The following is a 13,082-nucleotide window of genomic DNA, read 5'->3' as shown; positions in this document are numbered from 1 at the left end:
TATATATTTTTTACACTGTTTGACACAGCAGCACATAACCTCAGGTGCTCCACCTTTTTACTTCTGAAGAAAACATTCTGGGATTAAAGTCATATAACACAGGGCATAATTCTGCACATTGAATTAAGATGCACCCTGATGACCAAAATCTGCTGTTTTCTAGCTTGATCAGCCCTGACTGGTGACTGCCCGGTCTAAATAAAAAAAATAAAAATCTGATCACCAAGAGCAAATTTAACTCACCAGCAGGTCACACTTGCGGTGCTCTTTGAAGTAGACACAGTCCAGAGGAGCTCGTCTCAATTTGAGCTATTTTTAGAATCGGTGAAGCGTTGAGAATTAAGACAGACCATGAAGCAACAGAATAGATTTTCATGTTGTTCCATGTTCAAAGTCCTGATTTAAGCATGAATATCCTACCTATGTTTATGGCCAAAGATCAGACTTTAAGCAATAGCATAAATAGTTTTTATCCGTATTTGTAATGCAGTATGCACATGTATGTGTGATATTGAGAGCTCTTGAGTTCAGGCCCCTTTTGTTGCTTTTATCGTAGTTAGCAATCTCAGTTAAAATAATGTTTGGACTTGAAGTAAACATCTAGAAAATGATACAATACATGACAAAAATGTTCACTTTGGCAGCAAATACATACATATATATGTAACATGGACTTTGGAGGACCAGTAAAACTTTGTTCAGAGGTATTTTCATCTAAACCACCCAGATGAAGGTATTTGAAACTAAGTTGTTTCTTATATTTTATATTACATGATGAGACATGTCTGTCATTCATTCAGGTTGCGAAAGAGCTCAGAAGAGCAAGACTTTGAGCAGCTGACAGAAAGAGGAAATGTAGTGCAACAAAGTTTTTTGGGTTTTTTTTTTAGCTCTAGACCTCTGTATGCGTCATTGCTGTTTTTGGAAATGTTGACAGAATATGGGAAATCTGAAATCGAAATACTGAAACTGCTGTTGTTGCGTTAGCCACTCTCACCATGTTAACTTCAAATGTCTGCTGCTGAAGCGGCTGTTAAGTATCAACATATTAATAATTTAGTCTTTGTTTGAAAAAAAAAAGAGAATATAGTAAAAACCCTGTTTTACAAGTGCTCTCTGTGTGAGAGCACTTCTCTGTCTAATATAAATAATTCCTGACCGCTTATGACAGGAGGGCAATGAAATATTTCCACAGATGTTCTTATATTGTCCTGTATTATAGCTCTTAGAGAGAAATTAGAATTGCCTTGGTATCAGCAGGTCAAAGCTTTACAGAAAATTGAGATTGGAAATCAGCTGCAAAAGTCTGATGCATCTCTACATGTAATAAATTTACTCAATCAAGGTCGGGTGGATAGTCTCCTGATGTAATCATGAAATGCTGGATCCTGGAGCGTTGGAGAAATTGAAAGCTATGACCTCAGTCTTATAAGCCAAGCTTCCAAATGTTGCCATAATTTGAATATTAAATGAAATCCCCCCTCATGCAAAAAGCCCGAGCATAGCTTAAGTGATTGTTTCTTTTTGGTTGTTATCTCCGCTGACATGAATTTACAATAACATTTACCAGCACAGTTTTGTTCTACAGGCCTCCCATTACCCCCGCCCCCCCAGCAGCATTCAAAACTGCACCCCACTCTCCACGCCGTGATGATAAATCCATCGCGCCTTCACCTGTGCCTCTTTGTGCTTCCATGAGTGTGATTTATGAGTTAAGCCGAATCCCGAACAAAAGGCCACAAACGCTTCCCAGCAAAGACAGACACAAAGGAGAAGAGAGAAACAAGCACGGTTTGGAAGAAAATGCTGACGAGGGAGGCTTTCTAATGCCATGTAGCTCATATGTGTTTTTGTAATTTCAGCCAAGCAGATATGAGTATGAAGGCTTGTTGTTTGTTTAACAATGTGGGTCACTGCTGGACGTGCTTCTGGAGACTGAAGATTACGCGGGGTTTTATTGCAGACAAAAGAGATGGAGGGACGACGACCAGGCAGATAGCTTAAAAAGGCTTGGGCATAAATGAAAATAATACAATTGCTAGATAATAATCCAAAAGAGTGCTGGATTATAGTGGAAAAAGAAAAAAAAGAAAAGAAAACAGCTGCAGCTCATTTCAGTATGAATTTGGCTCAAATTTGTAGATGGAAAAATATACTTAATGACAGATATAAATATTTATAACTTCTATGTAGTCTTTATATAACCATTTTAATTGCAAATACAACAAAAAATAAAAATTACGTACGGGTTTTGACTTTTTGTTTGTAGGTTAATCGAGGGCAAGGACTCATCACCATAAAGGTATTAAATTAGAATTAAATTAGAATTACTTCCAAAAATCTTTGCAGTAATCTCATCAAAGATCAATTTTGCTGGGTTGTGAATAAATAAAAACAAGACTTACACTGCCCTTTCAAAATAATGGAATATATTAGGTTTGGGGTTGGAGAGAGAGGAAGAATAGTTAATGGGCAAATAATGACAAAATTATAACAAAAGACAGAGGAAAGTCATTGCCCCAATCTTGCCATTCTGTTATGATTATATTATGCAGAGATTGTAAGAAACCACAGGTGGAACAACAACAAAAAAAAGCTATAATTAGCATTTTTAATACAGAAGGAGACTGAGAAGCAAGATAACCAGCTTGAACCTGATGGAGTTTCTCAGGGTTAAACCTTCTCCCAATATGTTCCTCTCTCATTTTATGTCAGATTTTCACCACATTGCTTTAATTTGATCTGTTATCCACGACTTACTGTATGAACTACCAAACACAGAGATCCAGCACTTTGCATGTCAAAACACATTGCATGTAACTTAACTGTTTTGGCCATTTTAGACTAATAAATGCAAAAGTTAAAACATATGTACCTCAGATATTTCTACAGAAGTCAGGCTTCAACCCATAATGAATGAATGAATGAATGAATGAATGAATGAATGAATGAATGAATGAATGAGTGAATGGATGAGTGAGTGAATGGATGGATGGATGGATAAAACTGAATGCACATCAACCTTAAAAAGATGGTGGCAGCATTATGATGTGGGAGTGGTTGTCTTCAGAGGGAAACTAGTTATAGAATCAGGGGAGAATCAGCAAGAAAATGAAATTTTCCACAATCTTTTTTTTTTGTTTTTTTCCCTACAATCCAGAGATGGAAAATGAAACAAATTCCACAATTCTCCAGCAAATATGTCGAAGTATATAGAAAAAGAAATCCATGTACATTCACCGCCTCACCATTCCCTACGACATGGCTCTGTCTGAGTGACTCACCAACGCTGTTGATCTGCTGAGTGACCAGGTCCTTCAGCAGGGCGTCCAGCACGGGGCTGTGCCTGGGGTACAGCTCATATCGGTTGATCCCGATGTGGAAACGCAGCCAGTTGGGGTAGGACTCTGCTGTCGCCTCAGCAGTTGGAGAAAACTCGTCTTCGTCCTCGTTCCCCTCCTCGTTATGCCTGGGGGACAATAAAGCAAGAATGAGAGGGGAGGGCAATGTTTGACAGGAGTTTGTTTCACATAGGTTTAGTGATATGAACCACTAAATCTATGGTTCACATCATTACACCATGAGGATGTAAGGAAATGTGTAGAGGAACATTATAAGACTATGCAGAAACTGAAAGTTTGTCATGATAGATAGATAGATAGATAGATAGATAGATAGATAGATAGATAGATAGATAGATAGATAGATAGATAGATAGATAGATAGATAGATAGATAGATAGATAGATAGATAGATAGATAGATAGATAGATAGATAGATAGATAGATAGATAGATAGATAGATAGATAGATAGACAGACAGACATTAACATTAGTTAAGTATTTTCTCTAATACCATCATCTTCTTAACATTAACAGTTAAACATGCAAATAACTGATCACTGTTTTATTGAATATTCAACTTACCATCCCTGGTTTCCTGTGGCTCTCGGATAAAACCTGATGTCATTGTTGACGTTAAACAAAGTATCATCATCCGTGAGTGGAGGAAGGTCAACCTTGTATAAGGGATGCTCAAACAAAGCCGACAACCGAGAGAGAGCCTGGGCAGAGGCGGTGCGACCCACGCTCGCGTCACCGATCAGCGGCTTGTGCTCCTTCGCCGACGGTCCCGTCCGCCCGCGGGAGTCCCCGGCTCTGTCCACGCCCGCCGCGCTCTTTTCCAGCGAGTGGGACGTGAGGTTTGAGCTGGGCTCGTTGCTGAAATCCTGCAAGATCCTCAGCGTGTGCTTGTTAGGCCAGCCCGCCTCGGCGGCCGACCTGGCGCGCTGCTTCCCCCAGCCTTGAGAGTCCCTGGCCGGGTGCTGCGCGCACTGGCAGCCGCCCTCCTCGCCGTCCGCTCCGGCAGCTCTTTTCTCCAGCTTTGGCAGCAAGTCTATCATGATGTGCAGAGTGCACGCAACTAAAAACACCATGAGGATCAACACTCTGAATTTACGAAACAATATCATGGTTATTTATGGGCTATTTTTTTTTATTTTTTTTTTTATTTTTTTGTCTCCCTACAAACAGAGCAGGCTTTTATGGTCCGATGAGAAGGCAGCAATATAACTATCTTCTATTACCATTTTACTCACAATAAGCGCTAGGAATCCCATCGTATTTAAGAGTCATGTTTAATTTGTAGTAGTCCAAAATCTTCATGCCCTGACAGGTGGACTTGCATGTAAAGCGCTCTTCCTGTGTTGCCTTCTTGAGCTGGATGTTGGTGTCAGGAGGACGGCGGTGGGAATAAATGTTTCAGAGGATGTAACAAAGGGGAGCAGGGTCCCGTTAAACGCATCGATGCTCTTCCTTTAACCTGCTTCCCGGCGCGGAGTGAGACATCAAACGAGCCATAACTGCTTTCTGTTCAAATGTAAAGTCACAACAGAGGTAGATTTCACTTAATCCGCTTTCCAGCGATATCTGCAATTAATCTCTAAGACCAGAAATTGAAGAAAAAGAAGAAGTAGAAGAAAAACATTCCGTAAAAAGAGGATGTTATCGGTGCCTGGATGCTCGGATGCTGCCCCACTTCTTCTCTCTTTTTTTTTTTCCTACTGCGAGCGTCGCTGAAGTGAAATCAGATGCTGCCTGGCAGGTGTTGCGATCCAGGTCGTGATTTTGTCCTCTCAGCACCACCTTGTCTCTCCCCTCCAAGTGTTCGTCCAGGGTGGGTCTGTTAAATCTTAGACATCTGAGCCCAGCCTCGGTGGCGTCATGAGGAAGAGATTGGCTGCGTCCCCGCACATACAAGCAGCGCCACTGTGACATGAAAGGCGAGCTTCAGGGATGAAACGCTCGGGGAGCCGCCAGGCTGCAACTCTCTGGTGTGCCGCCAGAGGGCGTTGGCGCAACCTGAAACTTCCGGAGGTCCAATTTAATTTAATTTTATTTATTTATCTATTTATCTATTCACCCCTGCCCCGCCCCTCTACAGGTTAAGTCTACTGGTTATAAAAGTGAGATTTCTGGACACTGAATATTTAATTACTTTAGTATAGTAATTATTACGTTACAACTCTTAAAGTTGTAGTACTTTGAGATAAATGAATCTTTTATTGGAGTGAACATTTGAGAAATAATATTAAAATAAGGCAATATTTAGCAAAATTATGACCACATGTATAGGTTTTTCTTTGCACAGGTCTCCCTTAGTAGTATAGTGTAAGTGTGCCAAACTCTCACTAATCTAGCCCCTGGGAGCTCTTTCGTATACGCAACACATTTTTTCTAAAAAAAAAAAAGAAGAAAAAAAAGAGGTCTTGAATCCGACGGTCATCTTTAAGTCTTTGCTGGACTTAATAAAAGGAAATGAAAATAACAAACAGATTCAAAACAAATAGAAAGGGACGGTTAAAACACTGTGTTACTCTGACTGCCAGACTTCTACAATGAGGAAGTGCTCTAGTCTTTCATAAACTAATTAGTCAATAACCAATCAAAAGGCACCATGTAATAAGCTTAAACACAATACAATTACAGATTCTTATCTTTTCCAAATAGAGTAAAAAAATGTAACTCATCACAAAATAACATTATGTGTGAAGTTTAAAAAAAAATGTATACACCCAGGTTCAGGTCGGGATCCCACTCGGGGGCCACAGATATATAGCTTTAGGGTCTTGAGATATTCTTGAAAATATAACCTAAATGCCAAAAAAACAATAATAAGAAAGCACAGTCATTTTGTAAATAGTGTAAATGATACAAAACCCAGCTTAAACAAACAAAATCAATAAATTGGCAACAAATAAATTCTGTTGATTGAACTTCTTTTTAACTAACTCAAGGACAATACTCCTATGAAGAATCAAAGTCAGAAGTCTCTTGCTCTTTTTTATTTTTAACTCAAACTGGAAAGTTTGAGAACCACTGCTACAGATCATCCATAATACTGAATTCTCTCTTATGTTTTCTTCTCTTCGACTCTCCTTACAAGTTTCAAAAGCTTATGGTTTGGGGACTGAAACAACCAACATGATGGGGCAAGCTTTATGTTTATGGCTGATGAACAATTTCTCCTTGCTGATTTGACCATAACTTAAAGAGACCAAATAACAGCAGCTGATACGGCAGCCCAGGAGAGTGAGCATGCAAACTGGAGCATGTGAGGCTGCTGTGTGTGAGCGTGGGCCCAAGTTAACCCAGAAGCTGATTTACTGTCTGCTTTCCTCTGCAGGAGAAATTTAAGGGAGTTAATCCCACAAGTAGAACCATTGAAGAGCTTTTTTTTTGGCTGCAGAGGAGCTTCCAGCAGCAAAAACAACAAAACCATTGACTGACCAAGTAAGATGTCAGTTGAAAGCTTAAAGGAGAGGAGTGTGTTTTAAAGGCTGGTCATGATGGTGATGGAGAAACTATATTTTCCTTTTGTTTTCTTATAATTACAATTAAAGTTAAAACAGTCAAGCCAAAAATGACAACAAATTGTTTTTCATCTACCGTAACTGTTTTTTTCCTCGTTCTTTCTTAGCCTCTTTGTTATAAAGCATAAGTGTGCGACGATTTGGTAATTTTATCATTTTAAATAACATAACTAAAAGTGTACCATTACATAGCAATCGGAAATTACTCAGGAGGATCGTTATACTCAAAGTAAAACCTACAAAACACGCCGACGACGGAGTTAGTGCTAGCCTATGATGGATGTTTGTGCCACTTGTGTAATCAAGGGCAATAAAGTGCCTGAATAAGTCTTTATGTTGTAATATTTCAATCACTATTACTTAGTAACCTTTCTGTTTGTAATGTTTACACAAATGGCTCTTAGGTTTAGTGGATAACAGACTGTATTGTACAGTTTGTTTTCCAGACCAGAAGATCTTGAGGAATGAACGGCTGGAGGAATGTCAGTAAAACAGTGGAGGTTTAGTAAAGTGATGTGCAGAAACGTTATCCTTTTTAGACATCAAAATGTATGTTTGTTGGAAAAACTCATATGTCAGAATAACACCCTGAATCTGGGCCCTTCCAAGAGAAAGTCTAAGGCTGCATTTAAGTCGTAGACTGACAAAGAAGAGGAATAAAGGCTTGTAGATGCCACTTTTTCCGGTTTTTCTAACAGTAAGGAGGTTTTTAAAAAATATTTTTTTAACCTAATTTTTCACACTGTAAGCAAAATAAATATGGGCCCTCTTCCACCCGTCTGTATGTTGGCAAAAAGAAACATTTGTATCACATACATTAAATTTGTGTACTACAAATTAATTCAATGTTTGTTTCTTAAATGAAAATGTAGTCATTTAAAAAATGCTCAGTTTACACTTTTTTTAAATTATTATTTTTATTTTTACAGGAAACATAAGGGTTTGGGTTTCAGTGTTTTCTTGCCTCAATGATTAATTTCACTCAAAGGTGGATTTTTGTCCAAAATGTTAAAGTGAAAGAACTTACTACAGCAATAAGAGATTGATCTTAAGGATTTTTACACATCATTACCAGAGATTCCAAATAACCATGAACGCATCATTCCACACTAAAATAGTACAATTATTGACTTCACATACATGTATTTCTATCAAAAGGGCAGAGTTTATACTCATCCTTTTTCTCCTGCTCTGGCAGGATGGGACTTGTTGCAGCTGCATCTTTTGTTACACTACTAATTATTGCTTAGGAACATAAATGCTAAAGACCACCAAACACGTTCACTAAAAACACTATTCCTTTTTAAGCAAAGGTTCTTGGGAGTTTAAACCTCCACTTTTCTAACTTCCTGTGACACCTAGCTATGCTGCAGTGCAAACAGTAGTGCAGTGCAAACAGGAGCAAGTTGTGCTGTATTTTTATTTATTAAGAAACAGGAAAACATTATGCAAGGGTTCAGTTAATTCTCTCCCAACCGAGTACAAGGCAGACATCTGATTCGAAAACTTTTAGTTCTTCTGTGAGAGAATGTTTCTCTTTTGACTGAACTTTGAGTTTTGTAACACTTTTGAAAGTTAAAATATTTATTTTCAGAAAAACGAAACCCCAAAAGAGCATAAACTATTTCAGCTATTTCAAACAGAGACCCTTGTCAGACATGCACATAAAGAATGTAATTTTAGTCAAAGGTTTAAATAAAGTTAACTACATTCCTCACATATTATTCCTTGGTTTCAGACATTTTGCAGTCAAAATACACCCACCTGCTGCAGAAGAGTTAATCTATTTCCTGATGAATTTGGAAAACCTTTTCATGTTAACTATGGGAACGCTGCAGACTGAAAGCAATTACTGCAATTGGCACTTGGGTCTGGGCTGGGCTAGATTTCTTTCTAACTTGGAATAAATGACCCGTACTTTAAAGCCTTAAAGTTTCAGTTTGCCAAATGTAGACTTTTGTCTGCCAGAAACCAATAGTGAAAGTCTAGTTAAGCACTTTGTATTTAGCTCAGTCAAATCATACCAAGGACAGAAATCTAAGCAAATTATGCATATTCTCTTGGCTTGTTTGTGCTTGCTTTGCACGACTCATGGCTTGGGCCAAACTGGAAGAGTTTCTTCTGGCTTCTGTCTCTCCTCCCAAAGGTGTTGAGCTGGTGTGTGTAGCCACGGCTAGATTTGTTCACCCAAATAAAGCAGGATCTGAAAGTTAACAAGCCCATGAATTGATAGCAAAAAAAAAAAAAAAAGTTATGCACAGGCATAACTGGATACTGCCAATGTCAAAGTTATTATCTGGGAATTATATAATTTTCAGCCACACAAGACCCCTGAAAAACAATAATAAAAAACACAAGAGGGATTTTGTATCATTTGGAGGTGCAAGTGAGAACCAGTTGCTTTTGGCACACAGTATCCATGTGGTGTTGGGAAGAGAACAGATTCAGTCATTTTCACTTTTCTTGTCTCTTTCAAGAGGGCAGGTTCAGACTGAATTTCTTCTTATCTCAAGGCAGAAAATGTATCTTATGAGCAGACATGTATTTTGCTGTTAATAAAACGCATGTTTTCTCATGCAGTGTGTGTTTTAAGCTACTGGGTAGGTAGACTGCTCATCCTTGACTTGTGTCTGGAAGGATAAAAAATATTTTTTAACGCAGACTAATCTAATTATTGTTGTGATCAAGTGGTATTTATGTGAAGTTGGCTTACTGGTTATTTCCTGAGGCAACGAGCTGCATTTGAGGCTGAAGCAAGCGTCAACGTCGTTTCTTCTATTGATGGCGCAGAAACAAGGCACTTCATGATCTTCAGAGTCTCCTTGAGAGACGTTTACCCGGCTGGTTCGGCTCTGTGGTCGTATTTTGTTTTGATGGCAACGAACATTTAGAAAAATTGCTTGAATTTTTCTGAGGCAAACCATTACGGATATTTATACCAATAAATAATATATATGACGAGAAAAAAAGCAACAAATGCAAATGAATAAACACATAAATTTGAACAGAATAATTTGTAATCTAATGAATTTTTGATAGCTTCATGATTTTCTGTATGAAATAGCTAGTAATGGAAAACAAGAATGAGAGAAAAACTAACACAGTGTACTGTCAGATCAGACATAAAGAAAGAAAATAAACAATCATTACAAACAGATGAAAGAAAAACAGGAACTTACGTGCATAGGTTGGGATAGCAATCCGTCCGTCYGTCCGTYGTCTTCCACTTATCTCAGATAGGACTGCAGAGGTAACAAAAGTGAAAAAGAGTAACATTTTTCTTATTATTCTTGGGGATTTTCTGGCATTTTCAGTCCAAATAGAAAATATATGCTTTCCAGTAAATTCTGGATCCCAGTTCAGTGGGATCTGCWAAATTTTCCTCCAKAAATTAGGGAATTAATTTCCACTGAAAATGGTTAATCCAGTGACGATCATTAGAAMGTTGCTATTCAGGATTTGGAAAAAGAAAATGTTTGCCCTGTTTATTCCTCAGWCTATTAGTTTGGTGTTGCACAAACACAACGGTGAGATCGTGAAAGAGCCGTCTGAAACCGCCACAAAAAAGATTGCCGCAGGTCTAGCAAGGGATTCAAAGAAACATCAAAAGAATATGAATACAGAACAAATGATGCACAAGTCGAGGACATTAAAAACAGCAGGCAATCCAAGAAAGTTTATTCTGAAAGCAGACTGCAGGATGTTWAAGAGGTCTCTAAAACCACTAGGCAGACTCTTGCTAATGTTGATATGAAAGTTCATGCTTCTGCAATCAGAAAGTAACTAGACAAGTTAAACCTTTACAGGAGGTGTGTGCAAGGTGCACGTTTAGAAACCAGAGCAGAGGAAATATTTTGCATAGACAAAATCCAGCACTCAAGACAAAGAACTATGACAAAAGCAACTTTGAAGCATGGAAGTGGAAGTGTCATGGTTTGGAGGTGCTAGGCTACCGTGAGGAATTATATGGTGAATCACAGGACGCTTGAGAGAAATGAAAAAAACAAAAACATACACACTAGAAAAAAAATAGATGAAGCAGCAGTGGATCCTGAAACATAAGAACAACCCAAATCATACCTGGACATTCAAACATTCAATGGCTGAACTCAGTCAATTGGGGCAAGAAATTCATCAAAAAATGACACGTGAAAGTGAGGAGCGGAAAAAGTTTTCTTTCAACCAATGTCAGACAACAATCCTCTCATAAATTAGGTGATGAATGTGTCCTTGCTTTCCCCTTTATTAAATTATTGTTTATTTTAATGATTGTTTTTTGTTGAGTAGAGTGTTGTTGGAGTTTACTTTCAATTAAATTACCACTTTTTCCTCACATTGCTATTTTCCCCTTTACTTCCCATCGATGCATCCGCAGTGATTACTTTACAGTGATTACATTAACTTTGTCATTTTTTTCCTGTCCTTATCTGGATTGCTTTGATATTTATGTCTTTACACTCAATAAATAAATGTCAGTTTTGTGAATTGGTGCTGCATAAATAAACTGAACAGAAAATAAATGAACTCATTTATATCTGAAAAGAAGAGAGCAGAGAGAAAAAAAAATGGTGACCTGAAATCAAAGATTGAAAAAAAAAAATGTTTTTTTTTCAAAAGATACTCGGGATTCAGGTCTTATTTGGCACATTGGAGTTCTCAGAGAAATATGTTTGTGTCTGTCTCCGTGTCTGAAAGATTGACCCGAGGGCTTGTCTGTTCCTGAGGTAGGCAGCAAGACTATTCAAAGTTCAACTTGATTTCCCAGACCTCACGGATCAAGATACAAGAGCAAAGTTACAAAGTAATGCAGACTCTGGCCGAGATGAAGCCACATCACTGGTCTGATCCAGTGAATCAGACGTACACACATCTCCCAAAGGAGCAATGGTGAGGGAAAAAAAAAAACAAAAAAATGAAACATTTTTATGACTGTCTCCCATRAAAGGATAAAAACTCCATCAGTTCAAGCTCGGGCTGGCAGTTATAYGAGAGTGATGATTTGTTAACAGTTCATTTCAAGATGAAAGATAAATGGGTGTGTAAATTTTCTAGGCGCAGAAGTTATAATTGGGGACTAATCTCAGGCAGTAAAGCAATGAAAATGTTCAGAATCGGCTCGTTGTTGGGTGTAACAGGCTGATGAAAGAAAGGAAAGGCCGACTGAGGGACTCTGAGCTGKTGACTGAAATGGAGAGAAGCAGGATGAGTGTGAGGGTGGGTGTTGAGCAGTGACACATTTATTCACTTGACTGAGAACAAGCCGGAAAATGGACTTCTTTGGGGACATGCGAGGGACATTGTGTGAAAGGAGGCCATAGTTGATGGTAATTTCTAGGCTATACTCTAAAGAAAAAAATCTTCTAACTCCCATAAAATCTGTTTTATCAATGAAACAAGTTTTACTTCCACGAGTTGGGAGTTTAATTGTTGTAAAGTCAATGTTGTTCTCAAGCTTTCAGGCTTAAAATAAAGACATCAAGCACAAATGAATAATTCATCAGTCTTACAGCGCATGGCAGAAATTTTCATTTGCGTTAAATTGCTCGAAATTTCCACGTTACGACCACAAACTATTCAAAAAAGGTTTTATGCAAAAGAATCTCGCAGAGTACCATCTTGTTGAGAAGTCGGTGGATAACGACAGATGATTTTCCACGTTTTAAAAAACATAAATCTGAAAAGTAGGGCGTACATTTGTATTCAACCCATGCCCAAGTCAATGCTTTGCACAAACACTTCTCTCTGAAATTATAGCCGGAAATGTTTTTTTTTTTGGGGGGGGGGGGGGGGTGTGTGGCTCCAACAGCTTTTTACATCTACAGAAACCCATTCTGCTTTGCAAAATGGCTCACACTCTACAAAGAAAAAGTTGAACCAACTTAATTGAATTGCTTCTATGGGTAACAAGCAATTCAATTAAGTTTATCCAACTTAATTTATTAATTTTAACCAATTCAATATATTCTAATCATCCAACTCAATTTGTTAATTTTTTAAACAAATTTATTAAGTATGTTTAAGATAACAGATTTAAGTCAGTCTTACTCAAATCATTTAATTTACTTCAAAAAAATTGTAAATGGACTGAACTTACACAGCACTTTTCCAGTCACTTTGACTACTCAAAGCACTTCACATTAGAGTCACATTCACTCAATATCCATAACGACATGTGCCAGGAGGGAGCTAGAATTGAACCTAGAACCTTCCG

At 38.1% G+C, this 13,082-nt stretch overlaps 1 protein-coding gene across 1 annotated transcript in view; it reads right to left on the bottom strand.

Annotated features, from left to right (window-relative positions):
- The window catches only part of fam20ca (FAM20C golgi associated secretory pathway kinase a), a 41,355-nt gene extending 36,049 nt beyond the window's left edge, over positions 1-5,306 (bottom strand). Inside the window, exons 1-2 of the mRNA XM_008416823.2 lie at positions 3,927-5,306; positions 3,285-3,469 (exon numbers count right to left, since the gene is read on the bottom strand). Of these exons, the coding sequence (XP_008415045.1) occupies positions 3,285-3,469; positions 3,927-4,471 (730 nt within the window). The 5' untranslated portion in view covers positions 4,472-5,306. The remainder of the gene's footprint in view (positions 1-3,284; positions 3,470-3,926) is intronic.
- Positions 5,307-13,082: the final 7,776 nt, after the last annotated feature.

Source organism: Poecilia reticulata, linkage group LG8, assembly GCF_000633615.1.
Source record: "Poecilia reticulata strain Guanapo linkage group LG8, Guppy_female_1.0+MT, whole genome shotgun sequence".
Classification (NCBI taxonomy): Eukaryota; Metazoa; Chordata; class Actinopteri; order Cyprinodontiformes; family Poeciliidae; genus Poecilia; species Poecilia reticulata.
The sequence above is the reverse complement of the archived record's forward strand: the minus strand, read 5'-3'. Positions and strand labels throughout refer to the sequence as shown.